This window comes from Pelophylax lessonae (assembly GCF_965119305.1).
Source record: "Pelophylax lessonae genome assembly, chromosome: 2".
Lineage (NCBI taxonomy): Eukaryota > Metazoa > Chordata > Amphibia > Anura > Ranidae > Pelophylax > Pelophylax lessonae.
Genome location: NC_138769.1, coordinates 513,200,433 through 513,228,025, shown reverse-complemented (window position 1 = coordinate 513,228,025; position 27,593 = coordinate 513,200,433). Strand labels below are relative to the sequence as shown.

Here is a 27,593-nt window from a genome sequence, read left to right as displayed (position 1 = left end):
TCAGTCAAATTCCTCCACACCAAACTTGCTCATTCATGTTTTTATGGACCTAGCTTTGTTCACTGGTCCAAATAATTTGATGGAGTGGGGATTATGGTGGGGTTTGTTTTTCAGGGGTTGGGCTTGACCCCTTAGTTCCAGTAAAGGGAACTCTTAAGGCATCATCATACCAAGACATTTTGGACAATTTCATGCTCCCGACTTTGTGGGAACAGTTTGGGGATGGCCCCCTCCTGTTCCAACATGACTGCACACCAGTGCACAAAGCAAGGTTCATAAAGACATGGGTGAGTGTGCTTGGGGTGGAGGAACTTGACTGGCCTGCACAGTGTCCTGACTTCAACCCAATAGAACACCTTTGGGATGAATTTAAGCACAGACTGTGAGCCAGGCCTTCTCGCAACATTAGGCATTAGCAGGCTTCCCAATACATTTGACAATACAGCGTATATTGGAGTGACCCTGTCAGTTCCGTAACAAGTTCCAAAAGGAAGTTCATTGTGACAGAAGTGCTATCATATCTCTCTGCTGGAAAAAGCCCCCTACCTTCCATTCCAAGGTTGCAGCCTTAAACAGATTCTTCAGCATTTAACACTGTGGTTCCATTCTCATAAGGAAAAGTGAGATGTACGTATGAGAGCACTTCTATTACAGGGAACTTCTTTATTGATGTTTTACATAACTGAATGCGTCACTTTAAAGCTAGCATAACTAGTCAGTTACATAGAGAACACAACTAAAAGAGTCTGCATTACAGTCTGGCAACTACCAATTTCAGAAGGAGACCAGCAATGAAGGCCTATGTATTTTGGTATCACAGCATTCCTCTAAAGTGAAAGATAGGGAATGATTAGATAGTGGGAGGGGGTAAATCATTTTTATTTGTGTCTACATCCCCTTTGTGGAGATTTTGCAACAGATAAATTAATGTTCAGTACAAAGTTAAATACGAAGGCTACCCTGGGTCACTGGTTAAAGTATTAAAAAGCCAGGCAACCAGCACTTTCTGAAAGAGTTCAGCACTGACAGTCTTCATATTTCCTTCAGTACAGACTTACTTTAAAACTGTATGCTAAAATAAATCATAGTAATAAAAAAAACAAATATAAGAGTTTCCTTATAGGTTACTGTAAAACAATGAATCTAACATATCTATGTATTATCCTTACCAACAGAAAAATCACAACTCCAGTCTCATTTGCATTTATTTGTAGATCAGAAGTACAAAACGCCAGTAATCCATGCCTGTTTAGTCCCCTGACAGTGTTTTTTTAGTAGTTGTTAATTGTAACTTTATGCATCCTAATATTGGAGAACGACTATTTAAATGAATTGTACCTTTCTTAGTAATGTACTTGTTTTGCAGTTGATTTCTCTGCTTCTGCCCTATAAAAGGAGCATGGGAATTCTGTATGCCAGACAGAAAGATGGATTCTGCTCCATCTATATAAAAAAAAAAAACCTAGAGATCTCTGTGTATAACCCCTTGAAAAGTATAAAACACTTACATATCTGATTATGTTAAAAAAAAAACACCCTCCTCAAATTATTTATTTCAGACTTCATGATACAAATTTTGAAATGTCCAGAAGTCTTATTTCAGAGTCATATATAACTGTATTGCTTGTCTCATTATAAACAATCAATAATTATATTTTAGGAATTTTTAGGAGGCATTTTTACATACTTTTTGATTAAAAAAAAAAAAAACATACAAACCCCATTTTCCATTACATCTGAAGGTACTCACCGCCACCAAACCTGTATATATATCTATTTTAAATCTGAGATCCAGATAACCCAATTGGGGTACCCACTTGCATATGTGCAAAACCTTACTTTTTAAAAAAATCTGTTTTGGTTTTGGCTGCATTCCCAGTGACTGCCTGAAAATACTACTTAAGTGTTCCTGTAGTTCTGATAAACAATGTATACCTGTGGGTAACACAGGTCATATACCTAAGATCTTCATCTGTTAGTGGACGGCATAAGCTGTCAGCGTATGTCCCCATCACTACCCTTCATTGTCCTAAATACTATGTAGATAGGGACTTTCTCAAAGTCATTATTTGCATATTTATAGACATGCCTCCACATGGCAATACCAGGACTTGTGACAGGCCACTCAAGCCTTGGGATGGGGACATTAATTAGCTCCACAACTAGGAAGTAAAGACACTTTAGGAGAGCATTGCTGGAGGGTACATCCATCCAAAACTAATGTTTTTACACTAAAAGCTACCTGTTTATACAACCTCTGATACCAACAGGTTTGCATTAATATTACTGGTAGTCCTCGAGTTACAAACCTCTGACTTACATACGACCATACATACAAATGGAGGGAGACAACAGGAAGTGGGAAGAAATCTACCCCATGGAAGGTAAATTCACTCCTGTAAGAGTTTTCAAGGGAAAAAGATGTCTCCAGTGAAGCTTTATCCCTAATTCTTGTTTCCACAACAACCCAACATTTTTCAAAATCCAATTGTTACAGGGACAGAAAGTGAGGTGAAATCCTCTGAACAGGGACAGAGACAGAAAAACAAACATTATAGGGCTGTTAACCCTTCCCTATGCTATCCAAAAAATGTAAAAAATATTTTTTGGGCTGGAGTTACACCTAAAAAATGTACCTGTTAAGAACAAGCCTACAGAACCTATCTTGTTTGTAACCCAGGGACTACCTATACTTAGTCTAGGATAAGCTTCAAGTTCAACAGCAGGCAAATATGGTGGTTTATTTATATTTTTTGATGCATCATATCAGCAAAAAATCGTGTTACTATGGACACCTTTTTCTTTTTTTCTCCAGGTCCTAGATTTCTCTTTATCACTTACATGTGGCAGGATTTAAACTTCAAGGGGGTCATTCATACAACTTTATTGATGTGACCAACACAGGTTGCTATGAAATTTTGACCTTATTACAAGTGCTGGAGGCATATTTCTAGCCAACATTATAACAGTGCCAATAAAAATACACAAAATATGGGCAACCAATATATTGTCCATTCATTATTCATGATGTAGTGATTCCTTAATAAAAACTCTACATGTGTGTAACAAATGTCAGTGAAATCATGACAGGCACAAATAGCAGTTCATACAAGCTATCCACACCAGATGTGTGAACCATGCTGTTCTTTGGGAAACATCATTCATTTTCAAGTATTGTTACTATCCCTATGAAGTATTCTCTGAAACTGACAGTTGATATATAATGTTATATAATAACGTCTCCTCTCTGATTGTTGACTTCAAGTGTCAGCTTGGAAATGTACACGTGAAAACAAATAGCTTTTCCCTTTTTAGTACTGTATACAATGACCAGTTATTTGCATACAGAAGTTACAGAGGCAATCTGATGATGCTTTGTGACGTTAATTAAAGGCTGTAGGCTACTCCAGTCATAATAAATCTGTGCACATTAAAAAGCCCCAACACCGGTGAAAGTATATGATCATGCATTGAATCCACAGTCCTCCATCAGAGCATGCATGAATTGCTTTTGGTATTTTAGGAAACAACGTTGCCTCATGCCAGAACGGCACTAGCTGTATGTTTATTGCTTACTTCCTGTCTTTGTTTTGTTGTTTGGGCTACAGTTAAGATCCTTTAGTAAAAGTTCACAGTCTGTAAGTACATGAGTTGGCACATATTTCCTCATTTGCTCCACAGCCCTTTGATACGATGATTTTTCTTGTTCCAGAGATCGGATCAAGTTTCTCATTTTGCTTTCTCGAGATAAAATTGTTTCAACATTGGTTTCCAGATTCTGAATCTTGGTGTGAGCTACCTATTATGGAAAGAAAACGACAAGAACAAGCTAATGACTTCTAGGAGGGTGCAGCATCCATTAAAGAAAAACAAAATTAAAAAAAAAAAAAATATATATATATATATATATATATATTTTATTTATTTATATATATATATATATATATATATATATATATATATATATACACATACACACACACACAGTGCATCCAGGAAAGTATTCACAGTGCTTCTCTTTTTCCACATTTTGTTATGTTACAACCCTTTTCCAAAATGAATTAAACTAATTTTACCCCTCAAAATTCTACAAACAATACCCCATAAAGACAACGTGAAAGAAGTTTGTTTGAAATCTTTGCAAATTTATTATAAATAAAAACTCACATGTACATAATAAGTATTCACAGCCTTTGCCATGACACTTAAAATTGAGCTCAGGTACATCCTGTTTCCACTGATCATCCTTGAGATGTTTCTGCAACTTGATTGGAGTCCACCTGTGGTAAATTCAGTTGATTGGACATACTTTGAAAAGGCACAAACCTGTCTAAATAAGGTTAACAGTGCATGTCAGAGCACAAACCAAGCCATGAAGTCCAAGGAATTGCCTGTAGACCTCCAAGACAGGATTGTATCGAGGCACAGATCTGGGGAAGGGTACAGAAAAATGTCTGCAGCACTGAAAGTCCTAATAAGCAAAATAAAAGCAAGAAGTTTGGAACCAACAGGACTCTTCCTAGAGCGGGCCTGCCAGCCAAACTGAGTGATAGGGAGGTGGCCTAGAACCCAATGATCACTCTGACAAAGCTCCAGCGTTTCTCTGTGGAGAAAGGAGGAACTTCCAGAAGAACAACCATCTCTGAAGAACTCCACCACGAAAAACGCAAAATTTTCTGGTCTGGCGAAACAAAAGATTGAACTCTTAGGCCTTAATGGCAAGAATCATGGCTGGAGGAAACCAGGCACTGCTCATCACCTAGCCAATACCATCCCTACAGTAAAGCATCGTGCTGTGGGGATGTTTTTTAGCGGCAGGAACTGGGAGACTAGTCAGGATCGAGGGAAAGATGAATGCAGCAATGTACAGAGACATCCTTTATGAAAACCTGCTCCAGAGCGCTCTGAACCTCCGACTGGGCCGAAGGTTCATCATACAACAGGACAACGACCCCAAGCACACTGGAGTGGCTACAGAACAACTCTGTGAATGTCCTTGAGTGGCCCAGCCAGAGCCCATAATTGAACCCGATTGAACATCTCTGGAGAGATCTGAAATTGGCTGTGCACTAACGATCCCCATCCAACCTGATGGAGCTTAAAAGGTCCTGCAAAGAAGAATGGGAGAAACTGCCCAAAAATAGATGTGCCAAGCTTGTAGGATAATATTCAAAAAGACTTGATGCTGTAATTGGTGCCAAAATTGCTTGAGCAAGGGCTGGGAATACTTATGTACATGTGATTTTTTTTGTTTTTTATTTTTAATACATATGCAAAGATTTCAAACAAACTTCTTTCACGTTGTCATTATGGGGTATTGTTTGTAGAATTTTGAGGAAAATAATGAATTTAATCCATTTTGGAATAAGGCTGTAACATAACAAAATGTGGAAAAAGTGAAGCACTGTGAATACTTTCCGAATGCACTGTATATATTTTCTTTTGCAGTGGGGCTGCGCCTACACTGAATGGGTTAACTGCTCGTTTTTTTGTCTAGGGGTGAGGAGAGTGGAGATATACTTAATCTGCCAATCCGAGCGTAAGGCCGGTCTCTGCCGCCCCGCATGCTAGTATTATTGTTCATTGACTGTTCTGATGCCATCATGCCCATAAACCGGCTCTGGAAGTGAGGGCGGCAGGAACAGTCCACCTCTGGACGTGGGGAGTGCTTTTTTTTCAGAGGATCAGGTAAGTATAGCTTTTCGGTGCCTAGACAAAATGAGCAATTAACCCATGCAGTGCTGACACAGCCCCTCTGCATGGGAGACAAAATTATTTTCCATGGAGTTCTGTTTTAATGTATACTGTAAGTTACCCCAACATTTCATATTGCTGTATATGTCTGTTGTACCATGCACACGTTAAAAAGTATCCTGTTATCTTTGTATTCTTTCTTTTGTGTGAAATCTCTGTTGATCCTGCCAGTCCCTCTGCTTTCCTATTTTAAACTGACCATGCAAGGCATGAGAGTACATCCATCCCAGTGTGGTCAGTTCTGGGAAAATAGTACAAATGGCCACTGCACCCACCTATAACTGGCCTTTGCAGCAAGAAGCACATGGAAGGGCGACGCATGTCAAACAAAACCAAAGAAAATGCCCGACTCAACTTACTGACCAGTCTGCAATCAACCAAATTATCCTGTATTTTGAGAGCCTCCACAGTGGAAGCGCATGCATTATAATAGAAAGGCAGAGGGCAGTTGAGCCTGGAGGAAGCTCACCCCTCCATAAAGGGACAGGGGCGCCCTGGAAACCCAGCAGATAGCACAATGGGAGCGAAGGTGTTCAGAGCGTCCCCTCAGTCCCCTCCCACCAGTATTCCAACAGTACAAACAAAAGACGATTATAATGATCAAATTATTCATTGTAATGCATGTGCTTTCACTGTGGAGTCTCTCAAAATGTACAGTTAGGACTGCAGATATTATTGGGGTGCTGTGAAGTGGCTCTGCAGCTTACACATGTAATTAGAAATGTGTGCAAATTAAAACCCTGTTTTTAATGCATAATGTTAGACAGGATAATTTGGTTGGTTGCAGACTGGTCGGTAAGTTGAGCTGGGAATTTTCTTTGGTTTTGTTTGACGTGTGTCACCCTTCCATGTGCTCCTTGCTGCAAAGGCCATTTATAGGTGGGGACAGTGGCCATTTGTTTGTCCTGTTGGAATACTGGGGAGGGGACACACTGGACACCTTTGCTGCAATGGTACTATATGCTAGGTGTCCAGTGTGCCCCTGTGCCTTTAAGGAAGGGTGGGCTCCCTCCAGGCTCCCCTGCCCTCTGCCTATCTATTATATGCATGTGCTTCTAACTACAGAGGCTCTAAAAATTTAGACTTAGGGCTGCAGTTAATACTGGGGTTCCGTGAAGTGGCTCTGCAGCGAACACATGCATTTGCAAAAGTGTGCGAACTAAACCCGTTTTTAATGCATACTGTTAGGATAATTTGGTTGGTTGCAGACTGGTCGGTAAGTCGAGCTGGGAATTTTCTTTAGTTCAGGGAAAACAGACTGCCTGTCCTCCAATGATCAGACTAGACGTGTGCGGACACCAACCCCCCCCCCCCCCCCCCCCACACACACACACACACACACACACACATCAAAGATCAAAGGCACATGAAAAAATATTTTCAAGTAAACATTACTTGAAAAAAAAAAAAAATTAAAAGCTAAAAATAAGATATTGCTTCCCCTTTTCATTTTCTTTTCTACCAGCTGGAATCTCAGCAGCTCAAGTACACAATACTCCTTTTTTAAAATTAGCTTTGATGGACATGCCCCATATCATTACATTTTTATGTTTTATATATACTACAGAAGAAGCCATGGTCTAAACGTCCCAGAAAGTAGACATTCATTTCCACTCTATTTAAATTTTTCAAGGCCAGGGTTTTCTTCTTACCTGCAGCTTTTCCAGAAGGTCCATGTTTTGCCTTTTTAGCTGATTATTGGCCTTTTCCAGCTTATGGAAGGACTCTGCGTCATCACAGGAATTAGAGGCTTCCAACATCTCATCATTAATTACATGATACTCAACCTCATAAGCATGGAGTTGTTTGGAAATGTCCATTTCAAATACCTACATTAAAAAGGTAAAACCTGTTCAGAACAGTCCCATATTTCAGAAATATTGCCTCCATATCGACAGGAACTATTATACTGCAAGTTATAATTTTAGAAAATGTGGTTTCTAGTAGTACAGGGGCTATGATGTTAAAGAAGGGTTTACTGTGGATGTTTTAGCGGTCTACTGCACCCAGTACTTGCAGGTATGGTGGTGCATGTGACTCACTTCTTCCATATGACAGCACTGGTGCTTAGCAACTCATCACTCAATGCTGACATATGGGGCGAGGAGTACTCTGGTGTAAGCTCTGACTAGGAATAATTTGTAGCTTATGAAGGGCTCCCCATGCCAGCTTTAAAGTGAACCTGTTGCTTTGCCTATGACCTGATCTACATTACTGTGATTTTACTGATAATTCCATAACAAACTGCATAACAAATACATCATTTCAAATAATTTAAAAAAATACAGTGTTTTTGGTAACATAGCAGACTGCCTGTTTTGTAGAAACAATAAAATGTAGTCACTGAAAAAATGTCATTTGCCACAATCATATTTGTGCGAAAACCAGGTTACCTGTGTTATAATTTTCTCCATAGTGTCCTTTGTCATATCGGGTATATTGATCTTCAGAAAATCCACAATACTCTCAAAGTTGTCACATGCCATTATCTGTTCTTTATTGTTTCCAAGAAGACAAATGGCTACTTTGAAAATGACTTCAGTTCCTTGGACAAAAATAATATCTGAGGAGAAAACGTATACAAACATGCGATTAATCAAGGTCAGTATAAAATATGTATGACCAAAACCTCTTTTTAGATTTAGATAGATTAGGAACAGATTGGAACCACGTGAAGTTTTATTGCGGTCTGCATACCTGCAGAGCCGATTCACCATCTCTATTCATCCTATCATCGCCAAGACACAAAACAATGGCAATAGTGATGAGGTAGAGTTGCCACCAGAACAGGGAATAAGGGTGTAATTTCCAATGAGGACACATGTTTTGGTGTTTCTCAAAATAGTACTGGGAGAGGATTGAAGTGTGGGGATCAATACTTTTTCAGATTTTAAAAGTCTACAAATGGCTTTGGCTTACTGTACATAACAAATATTTTTTACATTTGCTGCTAACACTTGAACTGGATTGCATTAACTGTAAAAATGCTAAACGATTTAAAAAAAAAAAACAGGTCATGCTAATACTACTTTAAATGGTTTCCACTAATTCAATATTATTTAGCTATTTTTAGCTACAGTTCTCTAGGTTTTGAACTTTGTAACAGAGAGGTGATCTAGATTGCTATAGTAACATTACAGACAGTCCCCAGGTTACAAACAAGAAACATTATTTTACCAAAAGAATTGGTAATCCACAAAAAAGTATTTTTTTGTCTGGAGTTACACTTAAAAAATGTACTTGTTCCAACTTACATACAAATTCAACTTAAGAACAAACCTACAGAACCTACACTATATTACAAAACGTATTGGGACACCTGCCTTTGCACGCACATGAACTTTAATGGCATCCCAGTCTTATTCTGCAGTGTTCAATATTGAGTTGGCCCACCCTTTGCAGCTATAACAGCTTCAACTCTTCTAGTGTGTCAATAGGAATGTTGGTCCATTCTGCCAGAAGCACATTGGTGAGGTCAGGCACTGATGTTGGAGAAAATGCATGGCTCGCAGTCTCCACTCTAATTTATCCCAAAGGTGTTCTATTGGGTTGAGGTGCAGGCCAGTCAAGTTCCTCCACCCAAACTCGCTCATTCATGTCATTATGGACCTTTCCTTGTGCACTGGTGCGCATTAATGTTGGAACATCCCCAAACTGTTCCCACAAAGTTGGGAGCATGTAATTGTCCAAAATGTCTTGGTATTCTGATGCCTTAAGAGGTCCATTAACTGGAACTAGGGGGACAGGCCCAACCTCTGAAAAACAACCCCACACCATAATCTTACCTCCACCAAATGATTTGGACCAGTGCACAAAGCAAGGTCAATAAAGACATTAATGAGCGAGTTTGAGGTGGAGGAACTTGACTGGCCTACACAGAGTCCTGACCTCAACCCAATAGAACACCTTTGGGATGAATTAGAGCGGAGACTGCGAGCCAGGCTCTCTCTCCAACATCAGTGCCTGACCTCACAAATGCACTTCTGGAAGAATGGTCAAACATTCCCATAGACACACTCCTAAACCTTGTGGACAGCCTTCCCGGAAGAGCTGAAGCTATTATAACTGCAAAGGGTGGGCCAACTCAATACTGAACCCTATGGAATCAGAATGGGATGCCATTAAAGTTAATGTGCATGTAAAGGCTAGGTTTGTTCTTAAGTTGAATTTGTATGTACGTTGGAACATGTACATTTTTTAAATGTAACTCCAGCCAAAAATATATTTTTTTACGTTTTGTGGATAGCACAGGGAAGGGTTGGCACACCCCTGTAATGTTTGTTTTGCTGTCTGTGCCCCTATTCAGAAGATTTCACCTCACTTTCTGTGACAATTGAATTTTTAAAATTTTGGGTTGTTATGGAAACAAGGATTGGTGACAAAGCTTCAGTAGAGACACCTTTTTCCCATTATGGCTCCTACAGGAGTAATTTTTCCTTCCTAGGGGTAGATTTCTTTTTACTTCCTGTTGTCTCCCTCCGTTTGTAAGTATGAGCCGTATGTAAGTCGGATGTTTGTAACTTGGGGACTGCCTGTACTGAGTTCATAATCCTTTAATATTGAAACTGTGAGCTGGAATAATGACTAATTGTAAACATAAGAATCAGCTGGGAGCAAAAACTTTAAGTGTAACTAAACTTTGGGTTGACACCAGAACAGAAAATAGAGGGAAAATCTTCCAATGGGCACACCAGACCAAACATTCCAGGTGATGGAAATTTTTCATCAGGGCCATTTGGGTGATTTCAGTTATCATTATGACTTAAAAAGGAGCCAAACAACATGTGATAATAAATGGTTTCATATGATCACTATCCTTACATAAAAGACCATTTTATTTGGTATGATCAGTCATATTTTAAATATTAATGCCAAAATGTCATGATTTCTGCCAGGGTATGCAAACTTTTGAGCACAACTGTATGTTCAGGTAACAACCACTCTGCTTTTCTACAACAAAGCAACTGATCATTGAAGTCGTAGGCTTTATTCACACTAGCCTTCTGCTTCAAACATTGGAGACAAATGTTAATGTAGCATGTCCTCAATAAAGAAATACTCTGACCTTAAATGGAGAAATATAGCAGCTTGAGCCTTGCTGCAATAAGGCTTTGGGCTCAATTATCATCAATGGTAATATCTGATGGAGTTTGAGAATAAAAGCCCATAAGCGAGAGTGGAAGATGTGAGATTCTGCAGCCACTAGAGAGATTCGGAGGGAGGCTTGGCATGCAAGTAACCCGAGACTGTTGGTAACATACTTGAACTGGATGCAGTCTTTATGATCTAAAATTGTGGAATTGGTATGCGTTCTACCACATTATATTATGAAGCATGTTTGACGATTAGTGATAAGCCTGACAAAAGGGATATTGTGCTGAGATTGAGCCTGGAAGAATGGGAAGTAGACTTTGGACTTGTATACCAGTGCAAACACTGGACTGAGTGTGGGATTCTGTGAGAGTGTATGAAGATTAAGGGGCACAGTCTTTCTTGTATTAACGAGATCATGTCAACACCACTACAAAATGGCAGCCTCTGGACTTTCATAAATGTGCTTCTGTTCTGTTTGCATTAAGTACCATCGCTTTGCCTTAGGTTAGTGCAAACAATAGCTCTCCCAGTTCACACATCAATAGAGGCCATGAAATGACAGCTCTCCCGTAAGAGGAAGAAAAGACAGTTCAACTTGATAGAGATTGTAAAGACTGCAATTTGTGACATTGGGAACATCTTGGGAGTTCCTAAACTTTTTTAGAAGTTTCTAGCTTTTAAAAAGATAGTTAATTTGCAAGTAACTTTTAATTTATTTATTCTATACTCATAAAAACACAAAAATAGGGCTATGGATTTGACAGTTAGAAGCACATAGGAAAGTAAAACTTTACGTTTATCATTGTCTGAGGAAATTCAATTTAAAAAAGCATGCTGGATGGAAAGTAATTTAGAGAATGTCTGGCAAAAGGATACAGAGCTGATAGATTAATAAGTAATCACTTGAATTCGATAGTGATCAGGGTCGTAATGATTACAGTATAACATGAGCCAAATGACCTGGCTACAGCCTTTATGCACTAATCACTCAGCATAAAGCCAGCCATACATGGATAGAAATGTGTCTGATTCAGCACAAATTCAGCACGATTCAGCACCGGACAAATTTGGATCCATGTATGGGCACTGTGGCTGTACAGAAGTCTATTTACTAATCAGCTTTTTGTTGGATACTCTCGACTTGATCAGTGCTGCAGGCTATAGCTTGTAATGCTGATCAGCATATTGTGATGACAGGGAAGTCTCCCCTCTGTCAGGGTACAATACCTCAGTGGGGAGGATTCTCCCTGCCCATCAAATGTATGGTCGGGAGAATCGGGTCCGTTTTTTCATTTAACCCATTGGTTGAACAAAAAAGTGGACTCATCTATGGGCAGCTTAACAGAGTAGCAAGACTAATGTGCTAAATTTTTTTGATTGCTTAAACAATTTAATTACCAGGCTATAAAAGTTACAAACAGGCAGACATGCAAGCCCCTGCAGTCTTACCGAAAACTCTGGCAACAAATCCAAGGGGAAATTGTGAGGCAAATAATGTCAAAAACCATGGAGCAGCATAAAGGCTTGGGCTAATCTCATTCTCTTCCAGATGGTTGTAGAGGTCTCTGTGGTAGTCATGAAGAAGCCGGGAAAGTTGGTACATTTGAACCTGCCACCAAAAATGAAATTAATATTACACACCCTACATCTCCTGTAGGTCTATGGTAATAGTAGAAAAAACAGAATGTACATTAAAGTGTAACTCAGGGCTTAAACACTACACCTGATAGAGGAACTCTAACTCTAAGATTAGGTCCACTTAAAAAAAAAAAAAAAAATAGGGAGGCATAGGATGAGTGTGTCCTCAAAAGTAAAAAACATACTACACTTGTGAATTTGATAGAAGTGTAAATGTTACAATGCTTAAAATTTTCTAAACATTTTCCTCGTAAAACTGTTGATAAACATATGTCACATGGAATCAGCAAATCCCATACTGCTCTGGTTCTGAATCAGATCTGGTATCAGATGACTTGCATGTCAGCATAATCGTTATTCACATTGCTTGAAGACTTGTGATGTCAGCACCCAGATACACCACAGACCCTTCTCAAGATTTGAAGGCGAGGATAACACTGCTGTGGAACCTGCTGAATTTAAATGACAGGTAGGCCTTTACACTTTGGAACCCTAATGGCCAAGTATATTTCTATACTAGGCCTAAACTCTAATGCTGAGAAGTGAACGGGATAATTTTGTAAAACCTAATCTTCCAAAGCAAAGCCACGTGAAAAATTGGATTTCTGGCTTTTCTGACACAGCTCCTGATCTTCTTAACCATTGGGTTATACTGCCCCCTATAGAAGGACACTAGGTGAAAAAAAAGTCTGGCTACCCCTATGGGCAGTCCCAGGGGGGTATTCTCCCTCTCTCTGCTATAGCCACTCAGTTTTGTTACAAGCAGTGTCAGATGAATTACAAATTCAATTACAACAGGTGGGTTCTGTGTCCATCAATGAACATCAGAGAAATGGATTTTACGGTAAGTCAAAAATCCCATTTTCTCTCTCGTGCATTGACAGACACAGCTCCTGATCTTCTTAACCACTGGGACCGTCCCAAAGCAGTGTTAAACATGAGGGGTGGGAACAGCGAAAAGAAACTCCCAAGGCTAACCATAGCCAACCAGGTAAACAGGAGCTCAACCAAAACAACTGGAGCTCACCTGAAAAAAAAAATACACCCTCAGAGGACCAGGTTCTCTAAACAGCAGTCTGCAAAACCTTGCGGCCAAAGGAAGCATCCGCAGATGCCAACACATCCACTTTATAAAACTTCGGGAAAGTGTTCACTGACGATCAGGTGGCCACCTTGCAAACCTGCGTCACTGACGCCTGATGATGGAAGGCCCAGGAGGCACTAAGTGTCCAAGTAGAGTGTGCCTTGATAGGGGAAGAAGGAACCTGACCCCTAACGGAATAGGCCTGAATAACTGTCTGTCTGATCACTTTGGAAATGGTCCCAGAGGAAGCGAACAACCCTTTCCGAGGCCCATCATGAGCCCAAATAGTGAGTCTGACTTCCAAAAAGACTCAGTAGCTGCCAGATACACCCTAATTGCTTGAACCACATCCTAGGCATGCAAAGCAATTTACCTTGGATGTTTTGGCCTGGGACACAGAGAAAGCAACACAAAGTCTTCATTAAAATGAAAATCAGAGACAATCAGAGGAAGGAACGACGGACAGGGGCAAAGAACTACCTTATCATTGTGAACCACTGTCACGGCACTGCCGCGTACTCATCTGCGTCTGGGCGTTCTCGCAACAGAGTCTCGGTGCTTGCCGTCCTCAGACGGGTCTGCGGTGGTTCCTTCTCCTTCCCTCACCTCTGAGGACCGCAGCGGGCACACTGTCGTGGCAAGATGGCGGCCGCCATGCGGTTCCAGTGTCTTACACCGAGGGAGAGAGGAGAGTTGAAGATCTGGTAAGGTCAGGTTCTATGAAGCAAATCAAGATGGCGCTGGGTCTCTGACTTCCCTTTATAGCTCCTGGCGGCCCCACCTACTGGTGGGAGGTGGCGGGTCATGTGATCCTGGCTCCCTATATAAACCAAGCACACCTTCCAGTCAGTGCTTGGTTATTTTCCTTGCTCCTGTGTGTCTGCTGTTGCTTTGCCTGTGTTCCTGATCCTTTCTTCCTCAGGTTGATACTCCTTGATTGCCTGCCAGACCTGACTCCAGAGTTGTCGACTTTACTTCCTCCTCTTCATTAAAGGCCTCCGTGCCACCACAGACCCTACGGGGCCCTGTTCCCACTTCCAGGGACTCCTGAGGGTCGTGATTGTAAGGGAGTGCTGTTCCACTGCAACTGGGTTCTCTCTCCACTGCAAGACCCCAGGTAAGGTGATTGACAGGATAACACTGCTAATTCCGATACCCTGCGCACAGAGGTGAAAGCCACCAAAAAGGCCACCTTCTGGAACAGCGTAAGCAGGGGAATATCCCAAAGATTCTCAAAAGGAGGCTTCTGGAGGACTGAGAGCACCAAATGGAGGTCCCAAGGCAGCAACAGAGACCACACTGGAGGGGTCAAGTGCCTAACTAGCTGAAGAAAATTAGACACCAGGGAGTATGTGGCCAAGGGCAGTTGAAATAAGGCTGCTAAGGCCTACGCCTGACCCTTGATAGTACTCAAGGACAGTTTATGCTCAACCCCCCGTTGAAGGAAGGTCAAGATCCGAGCCACAGAAAAAAAGCGAGGATGAACCCCAAGAGACTCACACCACACAACGCACGTCTTTCACGTACAATGGTGGATCTTCCTAGAAGTAGTTTTTCCAGCTGTAAACAGCATTGGAATCGCTGACTCAGACAAACCTCTAGCCATCAGCACCTGGCGTTCAACAGCCAAGCCGTCAAAGCCAGCGACAGTAAAGCAGGGTGGAAGATTGATCCTTCTTGGGACAGCAGATCCTCCCTGTGAGAAAGCTTCCAAGGAACGTCAGCGACCAGCCGCACCAGATCGGCGTACCAAGCCTGGCGAGCCCAGTCCAGGGCCACTAAGATGAACGGAATCCCTTCTGCCTCAATCCTTCATAGAAGTTTTGGCAGAAGCTTGAGAGGAGGGAAGGCGTAAATCAGACGATACTGACCCCACAGGGCCACCAGCGCATATGCGGCATCTGCCAGAGGATACCGTTTCTGAGCCACAAACCTCTGCCCCTTTCTTTTGAGCTGGTACCCCAACAGATCCACCTTGGGGATTCCCCACCAGAGACACAACTGATGAAACACCTCTGGTTGAATGGACCACTCCCCTTGGTCTTACGCCTGTCAACTGAGGTAATCCGCCTTCCAGTTTTCCACCCCTGGAATGTATACCACGGAGAGGGCTGGAACAAACCGTTCTATCCACCTTAGAATGCCGGCTACCTCCAGAGGCGCCAGGACACTACTTGTGCCCCCCTGGTAATTGAAACAGGCCTTGGCCGCGGCATTGTCTGATTGAATACGCACTGGACATCCCTGAAGACGATCCGTCCAATGATCCAGGCACAGTTTGATCACTCGGAGTTCTAAGACATTGACCAGTAGTCTGGACTCTTCCAGTGTCCAGGACCCCTAAGCAGAATTTTTGTTGAGGACGCCTCCCAAGCCAGACAGGCTGGCATCCATGGTGACTACTGTCCAATACAAGGGGAGGAAGAATTTGCCCATCCGAAGCACAAATCCACCATATTAGGGACTCTTTTGTTCCCCGGCTCAGTCAGATCTGATTGTCCAGAGACTGTGGATTCTTGTCCCATTTGGCCAGAATCTCCCTTGCAAACACCTCGTATGGAACTGTGCAAACAGAACCGCCTCAAAAGGTAGACACCATCAGGCCCAGCACCCGCATGAAAGTCTGGAGGGATAACCATCTGCTGGACAGCAGGAGATGAAATGCAGCCTGCAGTTTCTGGAGTTTCTCCAGAGGAAGGAGCACTCTGGCTAAGGCCGAGTCCAGAGTCAGACCTAGATAGTCCAGCTTTGTGGACGGAAGCAGAGCAGATTTCTGAAAATTCAGAATCCAGCCAAACTCTCTCAAGCTCGTATGGTGATTTCCAGGTTTTCCACCAGAGCAGTAGGAGACTCTGCTTGCAGAAGGAGGTCGTCCAAGTAGCCCAGTACCACGATCCCCTATTGGCATAACAATGCTAGCACCGGGGCCAACACTTTCGTGAAGACCTGAGGAGCAGAGGCGAGAACAAAGAGTATCGCCACAAACTGATAATGCTCCTCTCCCACGGCAAAGCAAGGGAAGCGCTGGAGACTGACACATTGTAATGTGAAGGTAGGCATCCTTGATGTTGATGGCCACACACAAACGAGCCATGATCACTGAGGAGGAACCCCAGAAGAGAAGGTTCAGAGAGGCTCTGTGCAATACCATTGCACAGAGCAGGAAAGTATGACATGGTTACTATTTTAGTAAAAAAATAAGCCTTTAACCACTTTAAAGCTTCTTTGAGCTCTGCTATTTGTTATTGACTGTTCCACCCCCTGTCTGGATCATATCAGACCCTTACCCCAGTTGTGAACATTTGGAGACTCGGTCTCTCCTATACAAAGAACTGATTGCTCCACCTAGTGATTTCACCCCCTTTATTTGGCAGAAAATGGGATTCAGGCCTCTCAACGACATTCCCATCCTTGCAACATGAGAAGCTACTTACATTTTTCCATAATACCTCTATTACAAAAAAAACTCAAGAGCAGAGATATAAAATCCTCCCTCACAATAGACCTGCTCAATGCAGCTAGGGACTGTATTTCAGTTTTCTGGAAACAAACTACCCTATCCATGGTATCTCTATGGCTAGGAAAAGCGAACAAAATCATGACCATTGTAGATTTTCCACAGAAATACAGAGGAGGAATTTAAAGAAACATGGTCCATCTGGCTACACTTTACTATGTTCACATATTACAAAGAGCTTAGAGCTCCATAATGAATGGCTCTACCTAGCTTGGATGTTTGTAAACCGCTGCTCCTGACCTATCTTGACCCAGATATATGGTCCCCCTTTTTTCCCCTTCCCATCCCTCATCACCCCTTTCTAGCGGTTTCCCCTGTCCCACCTTTCTCTTCTTCCTCTCTGTTGCCCCTCATCCTCATAACCACCTCAGACTAGCAGGCACCTTTGACAGAGACTTAAATATTCCCTGAGGCACATAAAGCTCTTATACCTCCTAATAAAATATTTTGAATGTGAACATTAAAAAAAAATAAATAAATAAAAGAAAGGAGAGAAAAAAGGAGTAATGAAAAAGATTACCTGAAGAGACATCATATCTGGCCGGTACTGCTTACGGAAGCCAAGGTCGTACATCAGAAACTTCAACATTTCAAAGGCTTGCTGTTCGCTCATGTGTAAGAGAAGAACACCGGCCACAAAGCTGATCCCTTGACAGTAGCCAACTTCTTGGTCCAACAAAGAATATGCTTTAAGAAGGTTATATAAAGACAACTGGCCTGCCCCCAGCTGTGTGGAAAAATATGGATGGGTTGGAAATGTTCTTCCTGTTGAATAAGCACATTCATAAATACATTTTTTTTTTTTTTGCTTAATTATATATATTGAGCAATTTAACGTTACAACTGCAACAATGCAGTAACAGCGTGGGTTTCAAAAAACAGAAAAAAACAAAAGGAAAGAAAATTACGTTGACAGCCTCAGCAAAAAAACAAAAACATACTAGCCAAGGTCTCCACAAGCACTAAGGCAAGAGACCAGTGCCCAGGTACCATGTAACCCCTGATACAAAAATGTAAAGAGGATGAACGTTCTGGGCTAACATCCCCCCCCCCCCCCACCCGCCAACAGCACCAGCAATTGTAGTTCAAAATTTATGACAGTCACCATAGTGATCTATTATACTGGATGCACAGGAAGTAACCATTACTCCCCCCCCACCCCTCCTACGTATTCCATCTAGTACACCCATTAACCCTTAATGAGGGAATGACAGGGAGCACCATTTGGGAAGACTGCATTACAGACAAGGACATATTCAATTAAACCAGTTTAATCCGAAAATTTGTCCGAGGAGGCCAGCCTACCTCCCCAAATTTTTTCAAACTTGGTTGAAGCTCCCTGGTTTTTGTAAGCAGATTTATATAAAAGCACTACTTTATTCACAAGTGATTTCCAGAATGCTAATGTTGGTGCTGTAAACACAAAATAATGAGTTTTCTAGCATAAAATAAAACTAATGTGAGGAGAGTGTGTATGGTTTTGGTAGTAGCCAAGGAATCCACCGGGCTTAGCAAGCATGCTTCCACAGAAAGGGGAACGGAAATACTAGTAATTGAGTTTATGCAGGCCAAAACCTCCTACCAGAATTGCACAATAGCTGGAAAACCCAGAATATGTGCATAAAGTCTGCGTCAGGTGCAGAACAACGCCAACACGAGTAGGGTTGATCCTTGTATATTTTTGCCAATCTGGCCAGCGTGAGGTAGACCCTATGAAGAAATTTATAATGTATTAAACGATCTCTAGCAGATACTATTCTGGTGAAGGGGACATCTCAAATATACTCCCAATGCTCGCTGTCCAAACCAGGAGCCATCACAGCCCATTTGGACACATAAGGCCTCAGCAAATTAAGAGTTTCAGGGAACAAGCCTTTGTAAATGTAAGACAATGGCTTAGTCAGGGATTCATCTCTGATTAATATTTCAATATCACTTGCCACTAGATTAGGGTAAATAATACTGAATTGGGACTGAAACATGTGTCACAATTGTAAGTATCTGAAAAGATGGGAATTAGGTAGCCCAAAATGTTCTTTCAGGACATCAAAGGTCACCAACACACCACAGGACACTATATGCTGCAACGTCTTGATTCCATACTTTGTCCAAACCACAGGATCGGGATATGTATAGAAATGCTCTAAATTTGGATTTTTCCACAACAGGACATGAGGGGACTGTCTAGAACGGTCCCTTAAGGTGTGACTCCTCACTACTTTCCACGCTTTAAGCACAGAGCGCACGGAGAAAGTAAGGGCCTAGATGGGACTAAAGAGAACATAATTTGTAATGGAGTATGGTCAGATATTCCACCAGCAAAATATGTAACATCACAAACTGAGGACAATAGAGATAAGTTAGCGAAAGACAGGTTAATTTGAGAAGAGGAGGTTGATACAGGGGAAATATAAGAGTACCTCCTCAGAGCCGGGTTTTTCCAGTGCCAGGTGTCCGTCAGGGCAGCAGACTCTGCCCAATGTTTTAAATCTAATTTGGAAGGGTTTAGGGTTGGAAATGTCTAGGTGATAATCCGTAATAATATTAAAGTCACCCACCAAGAGCAATTTTAATTGCATAAAAGGAGCCAATTTCTCCAAAACTTGGCAAAAAACCTCATTGTGAAACCAGGGGGGGTGGGGGTGGGGGGTGGGGAGTGAATATTGACCACAGCCAACAGTTTACTCTCAATGTCTAATATGACCACTGCATACCTCACCTGAGGGAAAGCCAGCTTCTTATGCAATAGAATTGCTACTCCCCTGGCATATGAGGAGTGGGTGGAATGTATAGTTTCTGGATCCAATATCTCTGTAGGGAAAGCCTTTTGCTTTCCACAAGGTGGGTCTCCTGGAGGAGAATGATATATGGGGATGATGGGACAACAGGTACTACATATCCAGGTATCTTTTAAAAACTTAGAATTCAGACCCCTGACATTCCAGGAGAGGACTTTAGGATTCATAAATAAATATTTCACTTCATTACAAACACATCTGATACATTTAAATATAACTTCCACTACTGTAAACGATAGTAAACTGTAAAAAAGGTCTAAACCCTAAATAGATATTTAGAATAAATGCTGGCACAGCCACTCAAGGTCTCCATTAGAAGGACATGCGACAGGGTGACTGCATTCTTTGCATTGTGCCCATCTGCAAAAGTGCTGCTCTCTCCCCCCAGCTCACGGGAGACAGAGTTAGCAGAACCATAGGCTTCTGCTCCTGTCATTCAAATCCTGTGAAGAGGGAGCAGGGGGTGGGGCTGAGCCACGCTGTATGTGACTATGAACGCACACAGTCGGGCTCAGGAATGAGCCTGCGAAAGTGGTCCAACAGCACACAGTTTGTTACTGGAGAACTCAGAGAAGAAGAGGGTTCAATACCATTGCGCTGAGCAGTTAAGTATAGCATGTTTCTTATTTTAAGGAAAAAATAATGTGTGCCTTTACAACCGCTTTAATAAATATTAAAAATGTTTAAACTTAACATGTTAAAAATGACTTCTTTAGAATTATTTAAAGTGATTTTAAAATAGCAAACATGTTATACTTATCTCCTCTGTAAAGTGGTTTTGTACAGAGCAGCCCCAATCCTCCTCTCCTCAGGTCCCTAGCTGGAGCTCCAGGCCCCTCCCCCCCCCCCCTGTTGAGTTCCCCCACAGCAAGCAGCTTGCTATGGGGGCACCTGAGCCGAGCTGCAGCTCCATGTATTCATTCAGACACAGAGCCATGATTAGCCCCCTCCTCATTGGCTGAGTTTGATTTACAACAGTGGGAGCCAATGGCGCCGCTGCTGTGTCTCAGCTAATCAGGAAGGAGAGCCCGGATGGCCGAGGCACTCGTGGATATCGCTGGATCGAGAGGGGGCTGGGGGGGGGGGGGTTGCTGCACACAGAAGACTTTTTATATTAATGTATAGAAAGTTTAGATTTGATGCATTCACACCAAATAATTAAACTTTGTTTTGCGTACCCCTTGAGATGGACTACTGATTCTGGAAAAAAAAAAGTCTACATACCAAGGTCAACAAGGATAGCATGCTGTTGGGCAGTAAGTTGTTTCAAAAGATCAGTATAGGATGTATCTGGCGGTTGCTGTTTGCTTGGAATTCTGTGCCGCAGACGATACTGCACAGACAGAAACTGCCATATCTCCCCACGCTTGCTTTTTGAAACACCTAATCAATAAAGAAAAAATAAACATATTTAGTGATATCTAGAATATGAATATTGTTCTTTGTAATAAATTAGTAATAAACATGTTAGGTTACGGTTTTCCATGTTTCTTTTACTATCACTTATGATGGTTGTATATGTAGGGAAAACACTCGCGCCAATACTATTAAGAATGGGATTGCTGCTGTGGATGACCCCTTAGGGTGAAGGTTATGATTTTTTGTAATATATATTATTACTCACAGCGCATGTCCCTAGGCAAGGGAATGGGGAGTGTACTGTGCTAAAAAAATATATATATAAAAATTATTTAGCAAGGAATACAATACCAGGTTTATTGGTGTGATCACTGTGCGTGGTTAAATTGGGCTGTAGGATTGCTGCTGCGGACGACCCTGAGGTTAGAATGTGGAGTGTGGGTAATATAAAGATATTACCCACAGCGCATGTCCTTATAAGTAAAATAAATAAATTATGTGGTGAAACACTCTCTTGTCTCCTAATCCCTGTGTTAATTACTGTGCACTTGTCTGTGCCTGAAAATCAAATTAAAGTGCAAATGCTATGCTTGATGTGACTTTACAGTCAGTGCAATAAAAAAAAAAAAATATATATATATATATATATATACACATATTAATATATAAATAAATATAACACAAAGCATATAATGGTGGATTCCAATAATATATATGCAGATATTGCAAGGTGAGAAGTTCAAAAAAATATTATGTGCAAAAAATAATAAATAGTGTCTGTATAGTCCAATAGAAAGTAATATTAATCCCAGCTGAATATACTAGCTTCAGTGACGGTGCTTCAAAATACTTTTGTGCAATGGTGGTGTCACCCTCCGTGCTCCTGTGTTAATAGAGTAGGTAATGCAAACTCACCAGATGGTGTTGACCCCCAATATCTTACGATAAGTGGGTCAATAAGTGCTTGTAGGTAAGTATCCAGCGGGGGTCCCAGCCGTCCGTGTCCGGGTGGTCCTGGATGCTCCTATAGGTGAGTGTTTTAAAGCACAAATATCGCACTCCTCATGGTGTAGTTAATAAAAATCCGTATTTATTTTGTAAAAAATATATAACAGAGATGCGACATGTTTTTTGAGCGGTCTTCCACTATACCTGTACCACCAACGTTTTATTCATATTAACTTGTATTTTAACAATTGTCGCATCTCTGTTATATATTTTTTACAAAATAAATATGGATTTTTATTTACTACACCATGAGGAGTGCGATATTTGTGCTTTAAAACACTCACCTATAGGAGCATCCAGGACCACCCGGACACGGACGGCTGGGACCCCCGCTGGATACTTACCTACAAGCCTTATTGACCCCCTTATCGTAAGATATTGGGGGTCAACACCATCTGGTGAGTTTGCATTACCTACTCTATTAACATAGGAGCACGGAGGGTGACACCCCCATTGCACAAAGTTATATTGAAGCACCGTCACTGAAGCTAGTATATTCAGCTGGGATTAATATTACTTTCTATTGGACTATACGGACACTATTTATTCATTTTTGCACATAATATTTTTTTGAACTTTATCACCTCGCAATATCTGCATATATATTATTGGAATCCACCACTATATGCTTTGTGTTATATTTATTTATATATTAATATGTGTATATATATATTTTTTTTTATTGCACTGACTGTAAAGTCACATCAAGCATAGCATTTGCACTTTAATTTGATTTTCAGGCACAGACAAGTGCACAATAATTAACACAGGGATTAGAAGACAACAGAGTGTTTCACCACATAATTTATTTATTTTACTTATAAGGAAATGCGCTGTGGGTATTATCTTTTATATTACCAACACTCCACACTTATGATGGTTGTGGAAATGTACAGAGTACAGAAAAGGGCGACCGAGTTAATAAGTGGCATGAAAGATCGCATCTAGAGTAGGAGGAAAGGTTAGATGAACTAAATGTATAAGCCTTTGAGAAGAGGCAATTAAAGGGGGATACGATCAACTTTTATAACTTTACAAATGGCCCATATAGTATTGCATAATTATTATCTTTAACCGGTTGCCGACCGCCGCAAGTACATATACTGCAGCGGTCAGCCCCGGCCAGGCAAAGTGACGTACCGGTACGTCACTAGCCTGTCACTAGCTTGTGAGCCAATAGCGGGCGAGCGCGCGCCCGCCCGCCCCGGCTCGTTCCCTAACAAGTCAGTGCGTGTGACTGGCGGACCCGATGTCCGCCGGTCACTCGCGATCGTTCGCCGTGAAGGGAGAAAGGCAGGCGGCTAATGTAAACAAAGCCGCCTGTCATTCTCCCCTGTGTAAAAATGGAGATCACACGGTTCTACTATGTAGGACCGTTGATCTCTGTTCTTACACCAGTAGCCATGTCCAATCACAGTTAGAAACACGCCCCTAGGGACATACTTAACCCCTCCTTCCCCAATAAAGTTAACCCCTTCACTTCCAGTGTAATTTTTACAGTAACAGTGCATATTTATAGCACTGATTACTGTAGTAATGTCACTGCTACCCCCAAAAGTGTCAAAAATGTCAGTCAAGGGTCCGATCAGTCCGCCGCAATGTCGCAGTCCCGCAAAAAAAAAAAATCGCAGATCGCCGCCATTACTCGTTTAAAAAAAAACAACAAAAATCTTTCCCTTAGTAAACGCAATAACTTTTGCGCAAACAATTCAAAATATGCTTATTGTGATTTTTTTTACCAAGCATATGTAACAGAAAACAAATTGGCCAAAAATGTTAAAAAATTTTGATTTTTACATTTTTTTGGGGGGAATTTCATATAAAAAAATGTGAAAAATATTGTTATTTTTGCAAAATTGTCGCACTTTTTTTGTTTATAGCGCATGATCAAAAATCACACAGGTGATCAAATACCACCAAAAGAAAGCTCTGTTTGTGGGAAAAAAAGGATGTCAAATTTGTTAAGGTACAGCATTGCACGACCGCGCAATTGTCCGTTAAAGTCACGCAGTGCCGAATCGCAAAATAGGCCCTGGTTAGGAAGGGGGTAAAATCTTCCGGGGCTTAAGTGGTTAAGGCCATCATAATGAACAGGGCGGCACATTTTGCATCTAGAGGAAAAGAGTATTAGCTTCGGCATACAGAAAGGGTTATTTACAGTAACAGCTGGGAACAAGTGGAAAATGCCTCCGGAGCGGGTTCTAGCCATTTCAATATTAAGAAAAATGCTGGATGTGTTTCTAAATTAAAAAACAAAAATGGCTTTTAACATTTATGAGAACTAACATTGTAGAATGTGTATATAGGGTATATCTGGTTGTTTTGGGAATTAGGAAGGAATTTTTCTCTTCTGCCTTCCCCTCAATTGACTGAACATTTTCTTTTTCTTGGTTAAACCTGGCAAATGTGTGTCTTTTTTCAAACTAAAGGCCCGTACACACGTACCGATCGTTGGCCGAAAAGCGTCGGCCGACGACCGATCTGCCGATTGTAGGCTTGTTAGTATGATGCCTCCGACAGCCGTCAGCGCACATTCGGCCGAAAAGAATCTGTCTTGCAAGCATTAAAATTTTTGTATGCCGACACCAGAGCGGCCGATTGTTCGCCAGTCAGTACAGAATTCGGCCGACAGACAGCAGATTTGCAAGACTGGGCATGCTCAGAAAAGAAAAAACACACGGAAAGTTAACCATTACATGACATCACTTCTGCAATCGGCTGTAGTCGGCGGACAAAATTCTTGTGCAGTCTTTGCACTTTTCAACAGACACCGACAGCCCGGGGACAAAAGACGGCCGATCGTTCGCCGACGATCGGTACGTGTGTACGGGGCTTTACTCATTAGGTAATTGAAAAGGGTATTTACCTTCTTTCAATGTGGCATATATCTCTTCCAAGTCAAACCGGATTTTTGTTCTGCAGTTTAACTTTTTATCCCAGAGATTTGAAACTTCTTTTTGACCAAGTCCAACTTCATCATAATCCAGTTTAATTTTTCTAGACTGAAGTTCATCTCTGCTTGCTGGTAGAAAAAGATTGAATTATAAGTAAATCAAATTAAGTATAAGCATATATGACAAATCTGTTTCAGGCTGTAAAAATAAGATAGTCCAAATAAGCCACATTGTATACAACTAAATGAACCATTGTCTTTAAAGGAGAAAAGCAGCCAGGCTATGGGCATTCATGTCTGTCCCTCCCCCCATTCCCTGCATAATGCCCCATGTCAATAATGCATTAATATACTCCTTTCTTCTTTAAGAGCCAGAAGGTGCACAAAGTGTCAAGCCAGCTGTCACCCACTGACAATTGGGAACCACTCTCATTGGCTCCTAATCATGTGACAGAGTGATCACATGCAGGAAGGAGGCTAAAAATAAAGCCTTCAGCCTGCAGATGAACACTGCCACCTTCAGGCTGCAGTGTTCATCTGTGGTGCCATCTTTTAAACAGTATCAGTGTTTTAAACAGTGTCAGACACAGCTGCAATAGTAAAAATAATACATTATTAAAAATTTGAAAAATTATTTAAAAATGTGTTTTTTTTTTATTTTACATTTTTGCACATCTGTCAGCCTATACCAAAAGCAAGGAAGGGTACCAAATAAAAGCCTTTTTATGTTCTTTAAAAATACAAAATATTATTTAGGCATGTTAAATAACCATATAGTTATTGATTAGCTCATGCTGATGCTGCCAAATGTGGCCTGGGCATCTAGGCAGCTATGACCTCTGATCACAAAAAAGTTAAATAATAAGTTCAACTTTGGGAACATGTTACATGTTTCAATGACTTTTAGGGTGGAACGTGTAACCCATTCCCACCACTGCAGCATGTTCCCAATCCGCTGCCATTAGTTAAAGCAAGTTGGGGATTTTTCCCCCGATCTTGCGGTCACAATTTTGAAAGATAAAAGCGCCGCCTGCCCAGGCACATCTTTTATTCACAGGGTTCTGTGAATGGGAGAACTACAAGTAGTGCTTACACAGACAGTCTGCAGGAGTCCCGTATTTCACCCAAGATCTGCTGATGGAGGGTGCAATGCTTTGCAGTCTCCTGGATAAAAAAATTATAAAACGCACATTTTTATTTTTTTACCTGTATAAAAAATGTTTTATTTTTTTTTTTTTTAAAAAGTTGAACTTATCCTTTAACCTGTATGTCTAGGAAAAAATACAACACATTTCCAATGCAATTCCTTATGATCTAACTCAAAACGATGCAAGTACATAAAAATAATTGTTGATCTCCTAGAATTTCATCCCCTTTAAAAAGAACCACCCCTTTCTTTTATAGAAAAAGACATGAATACCTAAACTAGTTTATTTAAATAGGTACTTCCACATACTTTCAAGCTGCCTCTCCTTCCCAATTAGTCCTTTTTATGGTGCCTCTCTGCTATCTGTGCCCCTGTGTCGGCATTTTGATCATTTCTCATCGAAGCTCCAGTTTGTGAGCACGGCTAATAACTGTACTGTATATAGTGGAGGCAGGAGTGCGACCATGGGCAGTAGCAGCTCACATGTTCACAAATTCACGTATTGCAGAGATAAGTATTGCAGAAATAAGTCTTTGCTGATCTCTGTACCTCAAATTTACAAGTGAATCAGTGAAGTCGTTAAAGTAAGGTTTAGCACTCTGCTCCCCTAAACCCCTCCTGTGCATCAAATCTGTGAATACACTGTGGTTTAGAAGGCTTAGAGACTGTTAAGGCACTGATGATGGACCAGGCTAAAGGAGTTACTGAAATAAAAATAAAAGTATTTTTTGCTGTAAACATTGAGGATGAATTATGCCACGATGCCTGCAGCTGCATGGGTCAGGGAGTATTTTATTTAAAGTGGATTTACTGCTTGTTAAAAATATGTAAAGATTTGAATTTCCATAGCCTGCTCACAGTTCTACTTTAAAGTGGACCTTTTATAACCAATGCTTAGCTCTGTCTGTCTGAACTACAATCCTCCTCTTCAGCAAAGAAAACCTGTCTGACCACCATGGGATTCTAGAACAATGATTTCTTCAGCCAAAGTAATTTTGTCATTCCTCTGGCAACCTTTCATAAACTTAGAGTGATTATAAACCCAAAACAAACATTATATTGCAGTTTAACATTTCTTAGATGTGATGGCTGCATCCGTTTTCTTTTTTAGGCTTGCTTTCTTCTATTTTTACCTAGTGACCTTGCCAGTAGGTCTGTTGTTTTTCAACAGAACATGCTCTGCAGCAGAATGTATCCATTACAGAGATGAGACAAACCATTTAACATTGGCTGTAGTGCTTACAGTGATCAGCTTTTATTTCTTTATGCAAAACCTTTAACCCAAAAGGAACAAAACTATT

The 27,593-nt window shown here is 41.2% G+C and overlaps 1 protein-coding gene across 2 annotated transcripts in view; it reads right to left on the bottom strand.

The window, feature by feature from the left end:
• Positions 1-3,517: 3,517 nt before the first annotated feature.
• The window catches only part of TBC1D4 (TBC1 domain family member 4), a 307,474-nt gene continuing 283,398 nt past the window's right edge, over positions 3,518-27,593 (bottom strand). For both annotated transcript variants that reach the window (XM_082244970.1, XM_082244971.1), the window contains 7 exons: positions 25,119-25,274; positions 21,110-21,268; positions 17,608-17,852; positions 12,298-12,457; positions 8,148-8,317; positions 7,407-7,583; positions 3,518-3,799 (listed from right to left, as the gene is read on the bottom strand). In XM_082244970.1, the coding sequence (XP_082101096.1) occupies positions 3,566-3,799; positions 7,407-7,583; positions 8,148-8,317; positions 12,298-12,457; positions 17,608-17,852; positions 21,110-21,268; positions 25,119-25,274 (1,301 nt within the window). In that variant the 3' untranslated portion in view covers positions 3,518-3,565. The remainder of the gene's footprint in view (positions 3,800-7,406; positions 7,584-8,147; positions 8,318-12,297; positions 12,458-17,607; positions 17,853-21,109; positions 21,269-25,118; positions 25,275-27,593) is intronic.